At 38.2% G+C, this 23,224-nt stretch overlaps 1 protein-coding gene across 1 annotated transcript; it reads left to right on the top strand.

Moving 5' to 3' along the window:
* Window positions 1-655: 655 nt before the first annotated feature.
* LOC146469541 (lysine-specific demethylase 9-like) lies at window positions 656-9,841 on the top strand. The gene is made up of 6 exons (XM_085123173.1): window positions 656-984; window positions 3,190-3,267; window positions 6,901-7,663; window positions 8,189-8,359; window positions 8,590-8,698; window positions 9,491-9,841. Exons 1-6 carry the CDS (start codon window positions 681-683, stop codon window positions 9,707-9,709), a joined length of 1,644 nt encoding a protein of 547 aa, XP_084979299.1. The 5' UTR covers window positions 656-680; the 3' UTR covers window positions 9,710-9,841.
* The last annotated feature ends 13,383 nt before the right edge of the window (window positions 9,842-23,224 follow it).

Genomic DNA, 23,224 nt, shown 5'->3' with positions numbered 1-23,224 from the left:
TTTGTTGACAGAAAATTTTGAAATAACTTCTCTTTCATTTTGACACGAACTTTTTCTTTAATTTTTAGCAAACTAGTGCATGATATAATTTTAACTAGATTTTGAAAGCCATTTAAAATGAAATATTAGTACACTATTTTCTTTTTCAGTAAGAATATTGTTTTTTCCGGTCCAGGCTGAATATTCTTATTTTTCTGTCGATGTTAGGCTGAAAATATTATTGCGAATATTCTTAGATTATAATCATCGAACTGTCATGCTAGTGCAAGTTTTTATCGTTTTATTGGCTAGTTTTAATTTGCTGTTTAGAGAAAGGGAAAATTTTATACGGTTTAGTTAAAAACATATAATTGTATTAAAAAATTATTACAAATTTTCAACACACAAAATTATGCCTATAAATATGCCTTTCCGTTATTTCCATTTTACTCTTTTGACAATGACGATATGAAGTCGTCGAAACGTCATGCTGTTTTACTATCGTTAATTTTCTTGTCAAAATTATATTCTTTTCAAAACCTCAGGCCCGGGTTTATTCTTAAAATATTATTAAAATTTCGCAAATTTCAGCCTCGATATTCTTATAAAAGAAAAAAACAAAATTAAAACGCGCCAAAAGTTGGTGGGAGTCCTGGCTCGTGTGACGTCACTGTTTACTCACTTGTAATGTAAATTCCAAGATGGCTGCCAAGGAAGTTTCTCTCAACGGTCGCGATTCACTTCCTAGAAAATCCCCGTTACTAAAGAAAACATCAAGCCTCGTGTTACCAAAAGATGAACATGTCAAGAAAAAAAGAAAGATCAGTGTCGAAGGAGAGGCTAAACCTCTGCTGATTGTCGAAAATCATGTGGGTAAAGTTCGTCGTTTGAGCTCCACAGAGGAAAGTTGGAACATCACCTCGGTTTCGTCTCCATCTCGCTCACCCTCACCGACCAAGACACCCAACAGCTTAAAGACAACCTTGAAGAAGATAAAGAAAGAAGGTTTGGATTCTTTCAATGTTATTAATACCCTCACAGGAAAAGGCATTCCGAGAAAAACGAATCTATATTTTGAAGTCCAGCTTTGCAGTTGTAAAACGTTCGGTCTGTTTGCGGTTTACTTCCAGCCGGTGATTACGTACTAGTTGTTCGGTTCACAATTTCTTTACCCCAGCTGTGTTAAAACCATTAAAAGCAAAGGTGTCTCAAACTATAAAATCCGTTAACTTTTACTCCTTTAGCTAAAGTGCCGATGATGCAATAAGCTTTATCCATTTAGACAAAACCAATTTGACTTCAATTCGTTGATCAAACAACGTTGTAAATTGCACATGTTGGACATTCAGAGAGTTTCTTTCAGAAGAATAGCGATTTGAGACTTTTTAATCATTAAAAGGTACTTCAATGCGAGGAAAAATCCCGCATTTTATGAAGATCAGTTATTTTTCGCACAGGTAACCTTGAATTTAGCCTGTATAATTTCGTAATAGTACGTACACTGTAAGCTAACATGCAAAGTTGCACGTGTTATGTCGACAAACACAACTGGATGTGTCATTTCAAAAAGCGGTATAGGGGAAAGGTTTGTCTTCTGGTTGTAAATTTACAATGTTCAAAGGAAAGTGAACAAGCTGTCTTCCTAAACTGTGGGCATTTTGTGCTTTTTTCACCCTCATAACATCCCTGTGTGTATTCTTGTATGATTTATTAATGAGGATTTTTACTGTAAATAGTGGCCCGATGCATGGATTTTCCTCTTTCCGTTTTTCCTTATGTCTGCACATTTACAAAATTCAAGGCTGATGCCGTTTGCCGAGATTCACATAGAATATTTTGTATTATTAAAAACATCGTCAAGGAGGATCTTAAGTTTATCCCCTAGGAAATGTACACAGGCTTGTAGAAGATGATACCCCCTCACTGCAACTCTGTACCAGATACAGCTTTACTACTTAACATTTGGTTCATGCTTTAGCGTGCATATATCAAGTATGATGCAAGTGGAAAGTTCAGAGTTACTTGATGTGCAGCCAAGAGCAACTCTAGCTTCTTGAGTGCTCTCCAAACTTCTCAAGTGCCTCATAATTCGATATCTGTACAGCTACATGTAAATGCATGAGCCAATTGAAGGGGTGCCTGGAAAAAAACCCTAAGTGACCTCTAATAAATTGCTAAATTCTCCTTCCAAATTGCCTTGTATTCGGTTGTGAAACAAAACGAAAATTTGTCCCAACATCAACAGTCACTTAGGGCCTTATTCCGCGCACCCCTTCAATCTAGGTATTGCTTTATAAGATTGCGATTTGAATGTCCAAAACACACAAATCATTTCAACTTGGTGTAGTTAAGTGATTTCACACATTTAGGCAATTTCATACTCATGTTATGACTGGATAAGAAAAATGTGCATTCAGTGGTAATTAACACCGAATTGCTGCTAACATGTAAATTGAGCACTTAGCGATTCCAGAATTTCAGTTCCCGACAAGACATTGCAAGTACCAAATTAATTTTGTTAGCTGGGATGACCACCAGGCGTTTAAACAGTTAGAATTTAAAGAATTGTAAAATTGATGCTGTTAAAAGAGTTTGAACCGATGTTTTGGCAATGCTACCTTCTTCAGGGTACAAAACTATACCGTTAAAAAGTTCGTTAAATTAGCTAATTTAAACGAAACGTCAATTGAAACTCTTCAATTTTATAATCCTTAAATTCTCATTAATTAACTACGCTGCGCAGTATTTCAATCTTTATTACACAAATTTAAACAGTTAAGCCCCATTCAGACGCCATACTTCACTTGAGCTAAATCAAATTCAAATTTAGACTGACCAATTAATACCGGCTGAACTGATTCAGATGTTGAACTTAATTTTGCCAAAATTAATGCACTGAAGCATACTATGACTGTAATAATTTATGCATTTGATTCGGCTCACGTGAAGCATAGCATCTGAATCAAAACCGGTCCATAGCTATTATTCCATGCTGAGCCAGGTGGGAAAAACAGCTGAGCCGATCTGAATGAGATTGGCCATTCTGAATTTATTCACATGAACGTAATTCATTGAATTCGATTCGGCTCATGTGAAGTACGGCATCTGAACCAGGCCCTAGTGTATTCTGGGATTACTATCACACAGGTGTTGTCATGGGGCATTTCACTGTAATTTTCTTCAATTAAGTGTTTGTTTCTTTGTTTGTAGGAAAATCTGATTTTACTCCATCTGCTCCAGAGATCATTTCTCACAATGACTTAAAACTGAAAATCAAGAGAAACTCAGGTAATTACAATACAAATAGGTAGCAAGTGTGGCCTTTTTTATTATTATTTTATTGGATAGAGGCAAACTTATATTGCTGTACATTCAACATTAATTTTTTAACACTTGGTATCATTCCCCTTAAGGTCCTTTGAAACAGCTTGGAAATCAGCCCATTTCACAGACCATGAATTTCACTTTCAGTAAAATTATTGGTGATCATGTGATCACAATTTTGTTAACTGCAAGATGATCTATCAAAGATCAACAACACTAAACTTGTGATAAATAAATTTATTCCCATTTGCACTGTAATTGCTTCCTGGGAATTCAGTTTTGCACCTATCCTGAAATATGGCTGAAATAGTAGATGTGATTTGGTCTGGCTTTTACAGTAGGATTCAAATTTGTGACTAAGTTGGTTGTAAAACAAAAATGGATGATTTTACAATTTTTTTCTTACAACTGCTGTATGCAAGTTGTGTATTAAGGGTGTGCTGGCTGCATCATGTAAAAAATTGTATGCTGTTATTTGACAATATTGTTCGCACCTGTAATAAAAAATATTATTTTTGGAGGGTTCTAAATTGTTTTAAAATCGTATAACATTTTGTGTGTCAACATTGTTATGAAGCAACTTGTAGGTTTCATTTAGAAAACAAGTTTTATGATAAGCTGGTCATCAGTATTTTGTATACAACACAGTTGTATTACCTTAGCTAACCTTGATGGCATGAAAAGAGATTACATGTATTTTACAAATAAAAAGGTTTCTTATGTAAAAGAAAACTTAACTGGACTTACGTGTACATCTGCATATGTACATGTATATATATAATTATACAATGTTGTGGTTTGAAAAAAATTTTGGCATAAAGTTTTTCAAACCAGTTTAATTTTATTTTCCTTTATGCAGTATTCATTACCATAATCCAAGACAGAGGGAAATAAAAATCAAACTGGTTTGAAAATTTTTGAACCAAAAAAATTTGAAATGCAACATATACCCAGCTTACCATGTAAGCTTTAGAATTTATGCTAGTGAGTTTAAATCAATCCTGCTTATAAAAACATAATAATAATAATTGCGTTCGACGAAGGAGAACGCAAGCCTAATTTCGTTTTTGCGTCCTGTGTCTTTTGAGTTGGTGTGCCTGTGTACGGCTATGCAGAACTTTTCGAGATTGCTGTAAGGACACCCAAATAGCCCCCCCGCTTGAGTTTTGCAGGGGCATGTGTCGGTCGGGAAACTGGTGCGAACTTATGACGACTCTGACCTCGTTTTCGCGCTAGAGCCATCTTTATAGTCTCGTTTTCATATAAGAGTCGCCCCCTCGTTTTCGCGCGAGAGTCGAGTTTCACGTTTTGCGTGCATGGTGGTGTGCTTGCTTGTGGAGTTTGACCTTTTCTTGGCGTTTGGTGTGCTTGCTTGTCGAATTCTGGACTGTGCTTCCTTGCTGTGTGGACTGTTATCAGATAAGTTGTGTTGTTTACGCTTGAAGTTATAGTTACTGGCATTTGGAATCTTGCGAAATTATTGCGAAAGCTTATCGATGTTCAGTTCCTTCGTTTCAGCGGGAGTAGAGTTTCACGTTCTCGCATCGTTTTTGGTATGCTGGCTGGACGGCTGTGCTTCGTTAGGGAAGTTGCGTTGTTTAAGTTAGAAAAAAATACTTTCGGGTTAAATTTAGATTTATCAACGCCTTCACGAAGTGTGTACGACTGCGAAGACACATGGATAAATTCAGCGTAGCGTTGTTTACCCGTTTCACTACAAGAAACCAACGCTGCCTTGCGCTGACTAAATCAAGAGACAAGTTGCGTAGTTTCAGCAAAATATATTACATTTACTTTGGGAGATGTGTAGCTCGGCAAATAATTTACTTACCGAGTTATGTAGATTGGCAAATGGCCATGATTTGTGGTCACCAAAGCAAAAAGTTGCCGAGTTGTGTAGCTCGGCAAATGGCCATGATTTGTTTAGAGAAAAGCAACATTCCTAGTGCGAGTGAAACGAATTGGTGAAGTTGCAATGGCAAACACTTTATCGAGTCATTCGATTATAAGGGATTGCAAGCACTCGGTGGTACCCAGTTTTTGTTATTGCAAGGCAACGTTGGTTTCTTGTAGTGAAACGGCCACAGTTCGGTTCCGTTTTACGGGGACCAACTCTGCGAGACAGCCGCCAACTTTGTTTGCGTTCTTTATTTTGTTGGAGCGATGGATGTGCGCACGTGTATGCTCGAGCTGGAAAGAGTTCGCTCTTCAAGCGATTTGTCGCTTCTTTGCCAATTACAAGCGAAAGTATTGTGCGTTTTTCAATCAAGGAAATGCTGTTTTCGAAGGTTTGATTCAAAAGATTAAAGCATAATTATGTGCAGCGTACTGATTTAGCGAGTCGCGCGTGTTTCAATTCTCGGCTTGTGAATTAACAGCGGCCAAAAAGTCGCAATATTTTAGTTTCGCTTCATTCACTGTTAAAACTGGGTTTAGTGAACAAGTTATCCAGTCATCTATCAGTGGAAGACACGGTTACAATCTGAATCAGTTGATAGAAAATGGAGAAAACGTGACATTGCCTTTTGAGATGATCTCAATAATATTTATGCAAATTTGTAACGCTACGCCGAAGATGTCTCGTGGCGGCTTTCAATGTCTGCTCAGAGGCAATGGCATATGAACGGCCACGTTGAAGTTTCCCCGGTTCCTTGCCGAATTCTACCGTAAATGTTGTACGCTTTAAAATAAGGAAATGCTTTTTTCGAAGTTTTCATTCAAAAGATTCAAGTACAATCAAGTATAATCTCGCGGTGCGTACTGCTTACGCAGCAAATATATTTTTATATATTTTTTCTTTCATTTAGTATATTTTAGCTATTTATTTATTTAGTTGTTTATTTATTTATTAAGTTGGTTATTTATTTATTTATTTATTTATTTATTATATAATTATCAATCTTTTGGCTTCTATTCCTCTATTAACGTGAAACTCAACTCCCGCAACAAACGAAGGAAATGAACATATCGATATGCTTTCGCAAGATTCCAAACTTCAAAAGTAAACAATGCATCTTCCCTGATAACAGTCCGCACAGCAAGGAAGCACACCACAGAATTCGACAAGCAAGCACACCAAACATGAAGAGAAGGTCAAACCCGACAAGCAAGCACACCAAATATCCATTATATTATAAACACTGGGTTATACAGTGATAACATTTTTTTGCGATTTAAATAAACATGTGAAAAATATCTGGCAGTTAATGTAAGTTTCTTTTCCCAAATGGTCGAACGCATCTCACTAATCTCTGATTACTACTAGTACTAGTAATAATCAGAGATTAGGGAGTGCATTTGATGATCTCGATCCCAGGATCTCTCTTTTTTGTGGTGTCATCCGCCCCTGCAAAAAATCTGCGGGGGATGCCAGGTATACCCTTCCCAGAGATCCATCCATTCACTGAATCAACGTTGTCCCTTACAATCTTGACTCCAATCCGTATTAGGAGTGCGTTCTCTCTACGTCGAACGCAAAAATATACATGTATTTAAAAGAAAACTAATACATGTACTCATTCTAAGTTATGAAACTTATGAAAGTAAATGGGCTTGAGTATAATAAACACTGTCTTGTCATTCTTGGCTGTTTCATAGTGGAAACCAATCATGAGACCAGCAGTGCTAAAGTCAATGGTGAAGCCGATGTAAAGAAGAAGAAAAAGAAACACAAGGACCACCATCATCACCATCACAACCATGAGGAAGAAAAGACTTTCAACCATCAAGATTATTCCATAAGATTAAATCCCAAAGAAAAGACTCGCTTATCACACCTTATTCATACTGAGGTTGACAGCAATGGAGGGGCATCAATTCTACATGTTTATGCAGATGAAATTGCTGGTCTAAGAGAAGAAAAACTGCAGAAGTTTGTGAAACTTTTTTTCCGTGAAGTCTTCGCTGAAAAGAGCGAGGGCGTCCCTAAAAATGTGATGGGCATTGTTCACAATGCGGCCGCATATCTCCCTGAACTTGTTGAGTACTTTGGAGTGCACCATCCAAATTTGGTTGTCAAGGTGGCTTCCCTGTACAAAAAGTCGGATATTGAGACTGTAAAAATGGAAGAGTTTCTGCAAAGAGTGCAGGCCTCTTATGCTCATGGGACTTATCGGTCTGGGCCGCTACTGCAGTTCAGCTTAGTTGGAACAGTGCAAGAAGAAAGCGGTGGATATTTCCCAGAGTTTCTTGACCTGCTTGAGCAGTGTCTGTTTTTAAAGGAAACAATGCCATGGGGAAGTTTCTCGGCACTTCAACTTAGTGATCGAAGCAAAAGTAATGATGGTCCCATTCTGTGGGTTAGACCAGGCGAACAGGTGGTCCCCACAGCAGAGTCTAAGTCACCATACAAGAAGCGAAGGTATGTTTATGTTGTCCACAATTTTAGCTAAAAAAAATTTTCTGAGAGGTGTACAGAATGACCCTTTAGGGTCTTTTGATGTTACAAGGTCAAATTCTCCTTGTGTTTCACAAGTAAATACAAGGCAATTTGAAAGGAGAAATCTAGCAATTAGAAGTGACAAGGCTTTTTCCAGGCACCCCTTCAATTATTTTTTTCAATAGCATCTTTGCCCCATTAAAACCCCAATTAATTTTAAACTATTGCAAAGAATAATTTGGGAAAAAACACAACTGACTAGTACAGTATGATGACAGGTTTGGCTTCAAACCTTGACATCAGATTCCCTGACTTCTACAGGTACATTTGAACATCACCACACCTTTGCAATTCAGGCGGGATTCATTGGTCTTGCTTCGGCCCGGTCTTGTATACGTAAAAATGGCTGTACATGTACATGTATCTCTTCTGCAAGGGATGCTAGGGTCTTCCGCAAGTTGTAGATGACTGTGATTAACATTTAACTTTTCCTTTACCGTTCTCAAGAATTGGTGTTAATGAACTCCAAAACCTGCAGTACCTTCCGAGAGCATCAGAGCCCAGGGAAATTCTTGCTGAAGACAGAACACGCAGTCATGCCGATCATGTTGGACATGGGTTTGATAGACATACAACAGCAGCCGTAGGCGTCTTGAAAGCAGTTCATGTTGGACAACAGTAAGATTCCCAAGATCTTTTAATTGCCATTTACCTCAAAAGTATGACCCTACTCACATGCCAGCAAGCAAGTGAATGCGAATGCAAACCATGGGGGGCTCCCTGCAGATGGCTCAAAGGTCACCCCTGAGCTGCATGGAGGGGTGACCTCCACCCTGCATTGTAGCAATTTTAACTTTGCCTGGATTATATTTAGCAACATTGTAAAACTTGACTTCTTTGTTTTCCAGACCTTCAGCCAACAGGGAGTGTAAAGATGTAGTGTGCTTCAGTGCTGAAAACTTTAATTTTCTGGCACAGAAATTACAATTGGATCTTCATGAACCTCCAATCCAACAAGTAAGCAATTGAAAGCTCTGTGTTACATAATTACATGTATTTGACAATGAATTTATATGAAAAATATATCACATTTTAAGAAGAAACCTTAAGGGTAAATTGTTTTTTCTCACTTACATGTGCATGTAACATCCAAATTCTCTTCTTTCTCCTTTTTAACAGAGAATGAAATTTTGCCCTCCTTTAAATGCCTGACCTTACATGGATACGTTGTGGCTCAAACTTTGTTTTGGTTTAAAAATTTTCAAACCAGTTTGATTTTTATTTCCCTTTGTCTCAGATTATGGTAATGAATAATTATTGCACATTTACGAAAGTAAAAAATTTAAACTGGTTAGAGAATTTCTAACCAAAAGAATGTGAACCATGACATGTACATGTACTAGAGTTAGCACATGTATTACAATCATTTTACTTTAGTAAAATTCAAAATTCATTAACATTGTCTAGCCCTTCTCCATGTTGATGTGCATCACTGTGGTACACAATTTAAGGCTATGAAATGTAAACCAGTGTATATACATGTGTATGTAAGCATGCTCCAGGGTTCTTGTTAGTCGCCATTAACTGGTTATTTTTACCCTCCATTCAGTCCGTAAATGTTGCCAGCTATTGTGAAAAAAAAATCATAATGCAAGCTTTGAAAATAATTACATGTATTGAAACCACTTTCAAAATTCATTTTATTTGGAGCAAACCTTATCCTTGTTTTGGGAATTTGCTTTCCATAAAATTATTATAATAATGTAAAACCATTCAACAGAATAATAATTTTGTTTCGTAATATTTTAGTGTGTTAGCTGGGTTGATGATGCAAAGCTTAACCAGCTGAGAAGAGAAGGTGTGAAATATTCCACCGTCCGCCTGAGAGACAATGACATCTACTTTATTCCTCGAAACATCATTCACCAGTTTAGAACAGTTACAGCCTGCACCAGCATAGCTTGGCATCTCAGATACAAGAATTATTACCCAGAAGTGAAAGAACAAGCCAAAACAAGTGACCAATGAGAAGAGGTCTTGTAAGTGATAAGCCCTTTATTCACTAGCAGCTATAACAAAAGCAAAGCAAACTACGGAATACTGTACCTAAAAGCATGACAGGAAAGTGATACTCAGAAGGTTTTAGTTGAATGATCATGCATTAGGATTTTGCAGTACAACAGAACAAACAGTAGCATGTGAAGGTACTGTTTGATATCTTTTATGTGAATGGTAACACTTTAGGATTTCTAAGTTACATGTATGTTTGAATGGTAATTTTTTGGTAATTGTCAGACAAACTAAAAACTCAGAATTATCCTACATACATCATAATAAACATTCCCAAAGGAAAATACTGAATGATAGCTTTCAGTTGAATGGACAGTCAGATCACAGAATTTCACCCACGTAGTTCTAACCATCCTTTAAACTACATGTATGTAATAAACAATACAGTAGATGTGTTATGCATCTTTAAAACTATGATTACAAAGCATGTTCACTATTTGAATAACTTGAAAATTACAGGCAGTTTTAGCCAAGAAATACTTTGACAAAATTACACTGTAACTGTACAGAAAGAAACATATGGTGTAACTGTTCCATGGATTTTTGAAGAATGGGAGTTTTTTGCCTGTTAATTTGTGATGAAGCTGATGGAAACTTGCGTGCAAACAGTCTTGGGCTTACATGTATATGATGGATGTTATTATAGGGTCTGAGTCATTACGTTTCTTGTTTTCTGTAGCTTATTTGTGAATAGATGAAACATGGGGTAGTTTGAAATTAATGTGGCCATTAACTTACTAGCAAATGATCATTTACTACCATGTACTTCCCATAACAATGTACTACAACTGTGGATTACGTCATGTGGTTAATTAGCCTGCAAGAAGGCCTAGTAGATTGGGTTCTTGCTAAAATTAAGTCTCCACGCTTGCGGTTGCGATGGCTTCATCTTAATCATTTGTGATGTTGTCGAGTATATAGAATGGCACCGAGTTCCTTTTGTGCAGTTCCAGAAAATATCCATACCCACCCCATGGAAGGTCATTGGAAATTCCTAGGGGAAGGGGGGTCTTGAAAGTCAAAATTTTAGAAGCAAAGTATGAAGCTAAACTGGAATTTCCTGGTGGGGGGGGGGGAGGGGAGTGCAAAACAAAAATCCTTCCGTGGGGAGAGTATGGATATTTTTTTGGAACTGCACATTTGGGGGAAAGTAGGGAGGAGGGGAGGGGTGTTAAGGAAAACACTCATGAAAACCCAACAAAGGAGCCTGCTTGCCAGCTAGTTTTTCAATATTTATAACATATTTATTTAAATCAAAGTTCAATAATTACACTAATGTATATCAGAACAGTGTCTATCAAATGATAAAAGTATTAAAGCTATGTGCCTTTGGTTTGATCAGCAACCAAGTCAACCGGATATGACAAAAGTGTTCTACTCCAGGCAAAAGAAACACAGAGCATTTAATTTAACTGATACCAAATCATTTTTACAGCCTGCTTGATGAAATATCTCCTGGTTCTAAAATCAAATGGAGGTTACAACATTAATTATTATTTTTATGTTGGAGACGAATATCTTGATCTTGGAATTTGTATTCAAATTTAAAGAAAAAAAGCACTTACAGAACCGCAATTGACTTCCCAAAGGGCTGCATGCATGTACACTTGCACAAATTTGAACCAAACAAAACATGCTGCAAAACACTTGATTAATAAACTGGCTAAAATAGTTACTGACAAACTGTCTGCAATTGGTCTTTCTAAGACTCATTATACGTATTTGTGTTATGGAGTTTATTCAGGAGAAGGTTAAACTGTTTTGGCTTTTTCTCCTGAATTGTCTTCCATGTAGTAATAATTATTAATAATAGACCTTAAACTTTAACTTGGAAAAATTGTTGAAATTTGACCAATTTTTAAAGTTGCAAAGAGCCTCCCAGTCTGGGAAAATTAAGTGACACAGCCCTGTACATACAGCTGTACATGTTATACTTATGTTACAGCAAAACATGGGAGGTTACTTGTAGCAGCTATTTAATTGAATGATTTTGATAGTGCATGTACCAGTAGATTTAATTGCCAGCTATTTAATTTAAGGATTTTGTCCTTGTTTTGTTTTTTTAAGCACAAGATATTTTAAAAGGATAATAATAATGTTACATACATGTATTTTATTGTTTCATCAAGAATAATGGTCAAATTGCTACCAATCAACAGTAAGATGTCTCTTGTCTACGCTTACGTTGGTTTTGTCTTTGATAATACTTGGATAAAAGGTAAAAACATTGACAAGAAAATAATAGTTTGAATTCTTAAGTGAGTTGTAAGCATAAAGAGCAATTGAATCATGGATATTTTAATGAAGTAACTGAAATTTTTATACTGTAAATTAATGACAGCTAAAATAGTGACCTTAAGAAAAATTGAAAAACGTTTTCTTAACCATTAATGTTCCTTACAAAAAATAAGGTCATGATTTGATTCTGAATGTGTTTCCTATTTCAAAAGTCATGTTCATGTTTGTTTTCCCAGTTATCATTAATTGCTGAGTCTTCTTCACCTTTCACAAAAGTCTTGATTTACAGTCAGATTTTCCCAAAGAGTTTTATAAAAAGTGTATACAAGCAATACAGACAATTTCAATGTTTGGACTTTTCTCTGGTTCCACAGAAACATTGTCAGAATTGGCTTAGGTTAAAAAAGTAGGGTCGGTCATTCTACTGTAGCTACACAACAGGAAAGTACTGCTCAGTAGCTTTTATTGGAATGGTCACACTTTAGGATCTTTTCCCCAGACTTAAAACTTAGGACCACCTTGTACAGCGCCATATTCAGCACCACAGTACAGCTCAGTAGCTTTCATTTGAATGGTCACACTTTAGGATTTCATCCACAGATTCAAAAGTTAGAACCACCTTGTACAGCATAATAAACAGCACCACAGGAAAGTACTGCTCAGTAGCTTCTCTTCAATAGTGACACATTTGGCTCATTCACAGAATCAGAAGTGAGAACCACCTTGAACAGCATGATCAATAGCACCACAGGAAAGTACTGCTCGGTAGGTCTAGTTTGATTAAAGCTCTATCAAGCCCTCCGGGGACTTATTTATTTTCGGCCCTCAAGAATAGGGGCACATTTCAGAGAGCAGGAGAGGGAGCTTATTTCAAATCACGAGTTTTAAAAATGTAAATTAGTTTACCCAAGATTTTACCGCACTACTAACTAAAATTTAGCACTAATGCGTTGTGCATCAGAAATTGAAATACAATATTGTTACCCTAGCGCAATAATACTTCTGCACATTGACCCTTTAAGCCCTAACAGCGATCAACATCAAATTTCTTCTTGTAATATCAGTGCTTATAAAGTCCCTGAGGTCAAGAGAATTAAGGATATGATCACCCAAGATGAATTTTCTTGATATTTTAATAACTTCTCCCCAGTACTCTTATAAGAAAAGTATGATGATAAGATAGGAGAATTTAAAGGCCGATTCCCTATAGACTAACGCGCTAAAGTTTTGACTATAAGTATTCTGAAATTTAGAAGTAATTCTTTTGTGGGAAGGGTGGCGGGGGTGAGGCTTAAAAAGATGACCTCTAAACGGGGGCTTAATAGAGCTTTGATGGTGAGTAATCTTTAGGGTTTGGTCCACAGTCTTTTCAGATGTTTTATTAGAATTAGTTGATGGTAGAGTCGACATGTTACTCTGACATGTACTACTTTCAGTTTGTTTAAAAAAAAAACTATATCTAAAGTTTGATAATACACGGTGTATTGAATAAACTGCATGTGAAATTTTGTGCTATCCCTTTACGAATTACTATAGATACCAGAGGCTTTTGTGACGCGCTTTCCAAGAGCTCGTTATTTGAACAACAACGTCTGAGTTAGGTCTGGTTGAAGAGAATTTAGACGAGATCTAAACCAGTAAGTTGCTGATTGTTCGTTCGTTTGTCTTAGTTTATTAGTTTACGGTAAATGGCTCTATTGTATCCAAGTTGAACGGTTTAAACTCTGTTTGGATCAAGCCCGTCTCGGCTAGCCTTATCTAGACATCTCGGACCTTAAGGCCAAGTAATGCGGACAAAATTTTCTTTCAACTCTCCGCGCAACAAATTTTGCGATCCAAGTTGCGATTGTTTGTTGTAAATTACCGCCTCCGCGCGCAACAAATTTTGGTGTTGCAACAAGTAGAAAGGACTTCTACTTCCTTCAACATGCAATTTTGTTACGCGCGGAGTAGGTAACACGTGCAACAAACAATCGCAACTTGCAACGCAACATTAGTACGCGACAAGTTGAAAGAAAATGTTGCCCGTCTAACTTGGCCTTTACCGTGTTTACTGTGATATAACAATTGAACCCACGTGTGGACCTATGGACAACGCACTTAAGCGGACCTTGAAATGCTGCATTTTTAATCTCCCGTTACCTGAGGCCTCTCCTGTAGGCAATAGAATGTGTCGAGTCCCTAAGGTTTACACGGTTGGGAGGTCCCACTGTTTTCGCTATTCGATCAGCACTCAACGAAAGCGTGTGAGGAAATCCTCTGATACTGGGGGAGTGTTAGAGCGGTTTCGAATTGAGTATCGTAAAACCAGAACCAAAGTAATTACTCTGGCCAATCACAACAGATATAAACAACACAACGAGCCAATCAGAATTCGAAGCAAATACATGTAACTGTCGCCAAGCGCGGGAAAACGCGTGCGGCGAAAACACAATTGGTTTTGGTTTGGATTCTCATTGGTTGAGAAAGTGGCGCGAGGTTTGTTAACCAATCACAGAGCGTAGTAAAGCAAAAGCAAACACGGAATTACTTTCGACCCTCAAAAACAAAAATGTACTTAATTGATTCTTTGTAATACCAGTTACTTAAGTTATCTTTAATTTCTTATGAATAACAGCTTCAGAAATTCTATCTTTATTATTCTAGAGAAATATATTATTCAGTATACACTTATTTAATTAACTAAGTACACAATGTAGTTTCAAATGAAAAGAGTAATGATTTTGTTGGTATATACACAGTAAGTTTGCATGACACAAACCAGCGTTTGCTATTCAGGCAATCATATTCTTGTATGCAGAATGTTAAATTACGATGTAATGTCTGCGTCGATTACTTGGAGTCCGAAACGCAAGTACTGCGTTGACAAGTCGAGTAGTATTTATTGATAGGTTGAAAGAGTCGTTAACTTATTATCATTGTAAATACCGTTTTTATTGTTATTAAACACTGCGTTCAAAATTGGTAAGTGGAGTCTTGACCGTCTTAGGGTGCGTTCGCTTGACCCTATTCCGGAATTGGAATACATACAACGATGACAAGAAATCTCTCATAAGAGGTTTTAGGAGTTACTGGAGTACGAAATGGCTCTTAAATTATCATGTGTCAGTGAGCGTTTGCAGTAATGGCTTTCCAGATTCCTTAAGAAGATAAATTTAACAACTATTCCGCTTATTCCTATTCCGGAATACAGTCAATCGGACGCAACCTTAATGAACGCTGTGCAGCTAACGGTCACATGGTTCTAAATCCACCATGCTGGAGAGGAAGCTACGCACTGGGACATCCAAAACAAAGAAAATTCAAGTTTGACTAGATAAAGTCGTTTTGTTTTGGATGCCCCAGTGCGCGACTTGCTTTCCAGCATGGTGAATTCTGTACCATGTGACCGTTAGCTGCAAAGGGCCCATTACTGAGTAGGAGACGGACAACTATTTAGACGAACAAAGTGAATTGGTAGAAAGACAAGACAACGATACCTAACAACGGCGCCCGCCGCTTATCTGTGATGACCCTATGGAGTCACCTTAATAGACGGATAAATCGACGAACAAATGTAGGCAAATCTTACGTCCAAACTCGTCAGACCGTCCCACTCTTTCTAGCGTAAAAAAGACCAATTGTCGCTCATAATCCATCAAGTACTTTGACTGGCTTGCGTTTGGTCGTCATGTGGCACGTGACGAGACATCCCTTCTCCCTAACTGGATAATGCAATTCCAGGGTTTTGATTGGCTTAGCGGCCATGTCAGCCCTTTTTCCCACACGCCCCGAGTTAAATAGTGGCCAGCTCTTCCGTCCAAAATGAACAGTTAACTTATTAATTCGATTAACCGCTCTGGGCGCTCATTTAATTTTTGGGCCCATAAGGGTGGTGGGCGCTTATTCCAGGGTGGGCGCCTATTATTTTTCCAACATTTTCGGCAAGCGAGGACATTTTTAGAGAATAGCAAAACAAGGGATAGGAAGTTCATTTCGCTTCATCAAGGCAAAACAAAGTGCGAAATCTAACAAACATTAGTATAAATCTACTAGTGTTCTATCACGAATGCCGTTCTCTGATTGGCTACGCTACTCGCTATCTATTCTGTGATAGATAGTGAGTAGAGGTTTTCAACAAAATGGCGGCCGCTTCGTCCCGTTTTCGAAGTGTCTGCGATGAGGATATAGATAATTTACTTGTTTAGAGTTGAACGACTAGTAGATTTATACTAAAATAATTAGATTATTCGCTCTCGATTTCTATGCGTGATAGCTGATTCGGGCTGCGCCCTCATCAGCTATCACGCGATAGAAATCTCGAGCTCATAATCTAATTGTTAAATATAAAAGTTCATTGACTGCCGTATCGAAAACCAATTTTGGAGGACAACTGACGCTTCTCTTACTTCACGCTGGGCTAGTACAGAAATGTTTTGTGTTGGGAGGGGGTGGAGATGGGCGATTATTCGAGGGTGGGCGCTTATTCGAAGGTGGGCGGTTAATGGAATAAATACGGCATTTTAATAAGAGTTGTTGGATGTGGGATGATGGTACATGCTCATCTCGTACCCAGATCTTCTCGTTCTTCAGGCGAGAACATCTGGTAAAATCTGTTTCTTATGTGCCAGGTATGTGACACATGGCACAACTGTGCATGCTCATCGTTGTCAGGTAAAAGACTTGCTCACGAATTTTACCAAGATGGATTTTTAAGATCAATTTGTCAAACGCTCCACTGGTATAGCTACAAATACAGTCTTGGACGGGATAAAATAAGACAAAACCCAAACCCCAAACAATGACTGCTCGCGCGAAAAGCAAGACACGCCATTTTGCCATCATTGAAATAGGGGGGAGGAGTGGTCTCCATTTTTCATTTCAATTACTTAAGATTGCAATCTTGGACCTGATCTTGGAGGAAATAAAATAAATGATAAGAGAAGCAGAGACCGATACAACGTAAAATTACGTTTTAGAGTGTACTACATTTCGGCTGCCCAAACAAGCCTTCTTTAGGTACAATGAGAATTTGCATTAGGACATGTGCTTATATTACAAGTATTTGCGCAATAACGGAATTACGTAAAACTAAAGTGATTGACAGTATAAAAGATAAAGCAAAAAATAAAAAAATAGAATACAAGAAAGAAATAAGCTAATAAATTTTCTTCACGAATATTGAGGCCATATGGAAGAAGTGTTCTGCCTTTTGAAATTATAAAGGCTTCCCTGGCCCTACGGATTGATTTATATTTTACACCAGAAAAGACAAGTTTGACGAACAGCTCTTATATCCAGATGCTGTAATTGGTAGCTTCACCCTGGAAGATTGTGCTTGCAAACATCGGGCAGTGCGCTTTCTTCGGTCTAAGAAAAGTCCGTTCTTGTGAGCTTTGACAACATTTGGTTGAAATATTAACAGAGTTAGCATGCAGGTTCCCGAGATTTTGATCGTGGCGTTTCATGAGTGAAGGTGTGGTACCCTGATGTATGTCTTATTTCTGCACGCTAGGATAATTTTCCGCCATTCGACATCTCCCAGTGCTTTAGTCCTGCGTCGTTGCAGTTTATGATTCTTTCAGCATGGACGAAGGGTTTTGCAGAATCTTCCAACATGTCGTTACTTTTACCAAGCAATGGCATTGACGATGATCTGTTCAACATTATTTCACGTGGTTCTCGGTTACCACAATCTTCATAAATGGCTGGGTCACATGATACTGGTCTTACCAGGTGGATTTGTTTATTCGCGGTTTGGAGCGCTTCGAGAAAAGCGCCGCGACGTTTGGAACAATTTCTCTCCGTTTGACATTGCCAGCTTTCCACATGAATGGATGCAGTTGTTGTAAAAGTGGAAAACTGTTGATTCCGCTGTAAACCTTTCAAGTAACTGTTTCTTTCCGCAGGCGATGGAGCTGACATGGATCTTTTAAACTTAACTTCACCGGGCCACGGATAAACCAATTCTGAGACCAGGGCTGCGTCGAAGGAACCTGATCTTGTCAAGCCGATATCTCGTTCCGCGATTTGCGTATCCACGCATTTAAATGAAGCAGAGGGTTTCTTTCGTCGGCGAAAGTGCTCTGATGGCTCGATTACTTGAGATTTTCGTATTTTTAATAGCACTAGCAAGGCGTTCCTGAAACGCTGGTTGGTATAGAAGTAAATTAGAGGATTAAGAAGAGAGGGTAAGATAAAGAGTAATCCTGGTACCCGGAAAAGTGAACTTCTACGAAGGGCAGGGAACAACTCCAAAAAGATTGCAATGATAATACCTGGAACAAATGAAACAACCAGGGCAACAGTAACCAAGCCACCTGTCTTAGCAACTTTGGACTCGAGTTTTTTTCTCCGTGAGATGGTTTCGCCGATATCGCTTAAATTGCGTTTACGTAGTTCAAGATACACCATGGCATAGAAAAATACGATAGCTATTGAGCAAAACGCCACCAAAACTGCTGTAGTGATAAACAATTTTTTTACGGTCTTTTTGTCCATGCCAATAGCCAGTATTATAATAAGGTAAACCGTTGCAACTAGCCAACCGATTATTGCAAGCATTCTGACGCGGCCTTTCGTCACGATAGCCTTGTAGCTCTTCCACTTTCTCACTGCGACGTATCTCTCCCAAGCGATGAAAGTTAAGTGACATAAAGACGAAAGCGTCAAGAAAACTGTCAGGCGCATACGAAGTGAGTCTATTATGCAGATATACTCAAACGACGCTTGGTGGACCATTAAAATTTTAGTAGCTGCAAATAACGGCATACATACGGCACCCATTAGAATGTCTGGCACGGCAAGATTGGCCAACAGAAAGTTGGATCGTGGCTGGAAATGTTTCATTCGTTTGATGACTATGATTACCAAGACGTTCATAATAATGGCAAGAAAAGACGCGATAGATGCGATGACGACTAAAATCCAGGGGAGAATTGCGCTATTCACTTCCCAGCTAAAATTTGCTGAATGTGGGCAAGTATACCGGGGCACTGAGCTGGTGTTGACGGTAGAGTGGGTCGTTGTTCCCGTTCCATTTAAGCCCTTCATGTTCCACGCCGAAAAAATTCGGAACTGGTTTAAGCAAAAAAGAAGTGATCTTCGGTGCCTAATCGCTTCCCGATATCTGTCTCTCTGCTGCTTTCGTTCTTTATTTTTTCACCGTCTTCTTTTTTTTTTTCATAAGTGTTGAGGCAGAAAACAAAAGTGTGTCAATCTACCTTCCTTTTCAACCTATCAGGATAGATGATGCGTAGAACATAAAAAAAACACCTGCAAAACATGGAACATTTCTGATTAACAATTTCCTTTTACACTGAAGGTCCTTTTCTTTGGATCTCGCTCGAGATTATCTCAATTATCTCAGTTCGGAAAACATAACTTATTCACAAATTCTGAGTCACACGAATTTTTTTGGATCTGGTCAACAGAGACAGGAAAGGAGAAGTCTTTCTCTATAACATGACAGCCAAAAATTTTAAAACAAGAACTTTCCTAGGAATGTTTTAATACAGCTTTAAATTGATTCAAATAAACTGCTTATCAAGTGTTTATGCCCATAAATACAAAGGAGAACGGGACTAACGGAGAACCAACTGCCAAACAACGACCAGAAAAGTAAACAAACGCGCAAACGGAAAACGAGGGAACGGATAGCCGAGTGACCGAGTCAACGATCAAACAGTCCACCAAACGTTCACCGGTGAAAAACAAGCGAACGAGAAACCGAGTGAACGAACTCGCGAAACCAGGTGAGAAGCTGAACGGCTGCGAGTGGACAGCTCTTCAGTTTGGGTTTAAATGGATCGATGTTCGGATAATTCTTATGTAAATTTAAAAGCATATTTCCTTTCGTAATGAGTGAGAAACGAGGTGGCTTTAGTTCTTATTGCTTCAATGTTCAATAGAGTAGATAATGATAAGGGTTTTAGTGAGCCCACCAAAAGAATAATAACAAACAGCATAGATTGACAAAAGCATAAAAAGATTCGTCTTCTCAGAAGGTCTGTCATTCTCGTCAGGGGCACAGTGAACACACCCGGAAGAGAGTTCAAGAAACACTGAAACAATGAAAAACGCACGAAGGAGGAAACGTAATGGTGATAGAGAAATTTTAAATAAGTTTCTCCATCCGTTTCAAATTGCGGCACCACAGCTGGATCTACGTGCTTGACTGGACAATTATCATTCAATTAATTTATTTAGCTAATGTTTCCCTCAATCAATGCTGTTCCTTATTTTCTTATTGGTGAGCTCACTGAAAAATGTGCGTCAGATATTATAATCAGTTAGTCACTTAATCTTAAAGCAGTTACAATTAAAACCATCTCTTTTCTCACTCATTCTCAAAGGATGTTTGTTTTTAGTTTGCATTTAATTCAAATATCAGAAAATCGATCCATTTAAACCCTTATAGCTCCAACCCAAAAGAGTTGTCCACTTGGTGGTTCAGCTGTTCTTCTAGTTTCGCGAGTTCGTTCACTCGGTTTTTCGTTCGTTCACTTTCACCGGTGAGAACTCGGTGGACGGTTTCATCGTTAACTCGGTCATTCGGCTATCCGTTTGCTCATACTGTTGTTTGTCGCTCTTTCTTTCGCTTGTTCGTTCGTTTCCGTTTCTGATTTGTTCAGTTGTTCCTCCGTTTCCCCAGTTCTCCTTGGTATTAGTGGACATAAACATGTTATAAACGATTAAATTTAATCAATTGAAAGTTGTATTAAAATATTACTAAGAATTGTTTATCACTACGGCGGTTTTGGTGGCGTTTTGCTCAGTAGCTATCGTTTATTTCTATGCCATGGTGTATCTTGAACTACGTAAACGTAATCTAAACGATATCGACCAAAGGACTTCACGGAGAAAAATAAACTCGAGTCCAAAGTTTCTAAGACAAGTGGCTTCGTGACCGTCGCCCTGGTTGTTTCATACGAATTTTTTTGGATCTGGTCAACGGAGACAGGAAAGGAGAAATCTTTCTCTATAACATGACAGCCAAAAATTTTAAAACAAGAAGAACTTTCCTAGGAATGTTTTAATACAGCTTTAAATTGATTCAAATAAACTGTTTATAAAGTGTTTATGCCCATAACTACAAAGGAGAACCGGGCAAACGGAGAACCAACTGCCGAACAACGACCAGAAAAGCAAACGAACGCCCAAGCGGAAGAACGAGCGAACGAACAACAAGAGTGAGCAAACGGATAGCCGAGTGACCGAGTCAACGATCAAACGGTCCACCAAACGTTCAACGGTGAAAACGAACAAACGAGAAACGGAGTGAACGAACTCGCAAAACCAAGTGAGAAGCTGAACGGCTGCGAGTGGACAGCTCTTCAGTTTGGGTTTAAATGGATCGATATTCGGATATTTTTTATGTAAATTTAAAAGCATATTTCCTTTCGTAATGAGTGAGAAACGAGGTGGCTTTAGTTCTTATTGCTTCAATGTTCAATAGAGTAGATAATGATAAGGGTTTTAGTGAGCCCACCAAAAGAACAATAACAAACAGCATAGATTGACAAGAGCAAAAAAAGGATTCATCTTCTCAGAAGGTCTGTCATTCTCGTCAGGGGCACAGTGAACACACCCGGAAGAGAGTTCAAGAAACACTGAATCAATGAAAAACGCACGAAGGAGGAAACGTAATGGTGATAGAGAAATTTTAAATAAGTTTCTCCATCCGTTTCAAATTGCGGCACCACAGCTGGATCTACGTGCTTGAGTGGACAATTATCATTCAATTAATTTATTTAGTTAATGTTTCCCTCAATCAATGCTGTTTCTTATTTTCTTATTGGTGAGCTCACTGAAATATGTGCGTCAGATATTATAATCAGTTAGTCACTTAATCTTAAAGCAGTTACAATTAAAACCATCTCTTTTCTCACTCATTCTCAAAGGATGTTTGTTTTTAGTTTGCATTTAATTCAAATATCAGAAAATCGATCCATTTAAACCTTTATATAGCTTCAACCAAAACAGCTGTCCACTCGGTTGTTCAGCTGTTCATCTAGTTTCGCGAGTTTGTTCACTCGGTTTTTCGTTCGTTCACTTTCACTGGTGAGAACTCGGTGGACCGTTTGATTGTTAACTCGGTCATTCGGCTATCAGTTTGCTCATACTGTTGTTTGTTCGCTCTTTCTCTTGCTTGTTCGTTCGTTTCCGTTTCTGATTTGTTCAGTTGTTCCTCCGTTTCCCCAAATCTCCTTGGTATTAGTGGACATAAACATGTTATAAACGATTAAATTTAATCAATTGAAAGTTGTATTAAAATATTACTAAGAATTGTTTATCACTACGGCGGTTTTGGTGGCGTTTTGCTCAATAGCTATCGTTTATTTCTATGCCATGGTGTATCTTGAACTACGTAAACGTAATCTAAACGATATCGACCAAAGGACTTCACGGAGAAAAATAAACTCGAGTCCAAAGTTTCTAAGACAAGTGGCTTCGTGACCGTCGCCCTGGTTGTTTCATACGAATTTTTTTGGATCTGGTCAACGGAGACAGGAAAGGAGAAATCTTTCTCTATAACATGACAGCCAAAAATTTTAAAACAAGAAGAACTTTCCTAGGAATGTTTTAATACAGCTTTAAATTGATTCAAGTAAACTGTTTATAAAGTGTTTATGCCCAAGAATACAAAGGAGAACGGGGCAAAGGGAGAACTAACTGCCGAACAATGACCAGAAAAACAAACGAACGCGCAAGCGGAAGAACGAGCGAACGAACAACAAGAGTGAGCAAACGGATAGCCGCATGACCGAGTCAACGATCAAACGGTCCACCAAACGTTCACCGGTGAAAACGAACAAACGAGAAACGGAGTGAACGAACTAGCGAAACCAGGTGAGAAGGTGAACGACTGCCAGTGCACAGCTCTTTAGTTTGGGTTTAAATGGATCGATTTTTGGATACTTTTAATGTAAATTTAAAAGCATATCTCCTTTTGGAATGAGCAATAAACGAGGTGGCTTTAGTTCTTATTGCTTAAATGTCCAATAGAGTAGATAATGATAAGGGTTTTAGTGAGCCCACCTAAAGAATAATAACAAACAGCATAGATTGACAAAAGCAAAAAAAGATTCGTCTTCTCAGAAGGTCTGTCATTCTCGTAAGAGGCACAGTGAACAGACCCGGAAGAGAATTCAAGAAACGTAATGGTTATAGAGAAATTTTAAATAAGTTCCTCCATTCGTTTCAAATTGCGGCACCACAGCTGGATCTACGTGCCTGAGTGGACAATTATCATTC

This window comes from Pavona decussata, unplaced genomic scaffold (genome assembly GCF_977016875.1).
Source record: "Pavona decussata unplaced genomic scaffold, jaPavDecu1.1 SCAFFOLD_122, whole genome shotgun sequence".
In the NCBI taxonomy this organism is placed as follows: Eukaryota; Metazoa; Cnidaria; class Anthozoa; order Scleractinia; family Agariciidae; genus Pavona; species Pavona decussata.
This window is presented reverse-complemented; position numbering and strand designations above follow the sequence as displayed.

Excerpts from the sequence above, each read along its gene's own strand:
- LOC146469541 (XM_085123173.1), top strand. The coding sequence starts at position 681 with ATGGCTGCCAAGGAAGTTTCTCTCAACGGTCGCGATTCACTTCCTAGA. Across the intron at positions 7,664-8,188 it reads TCACCATACAAGAAGCGAAG|AATTGGTGTTAATGAACTCC; the intron begins GTATGTTTATGT and ends ACCGTTCTCAAG. Across the intron at positions 8,360-8,589 it reads GCAGTTCATGTTGGACAACA|ACCTTCAGCCAACAGGGAGT; the intron begins GTAAGATTCCCA and ends TTTGTTTTCCAG.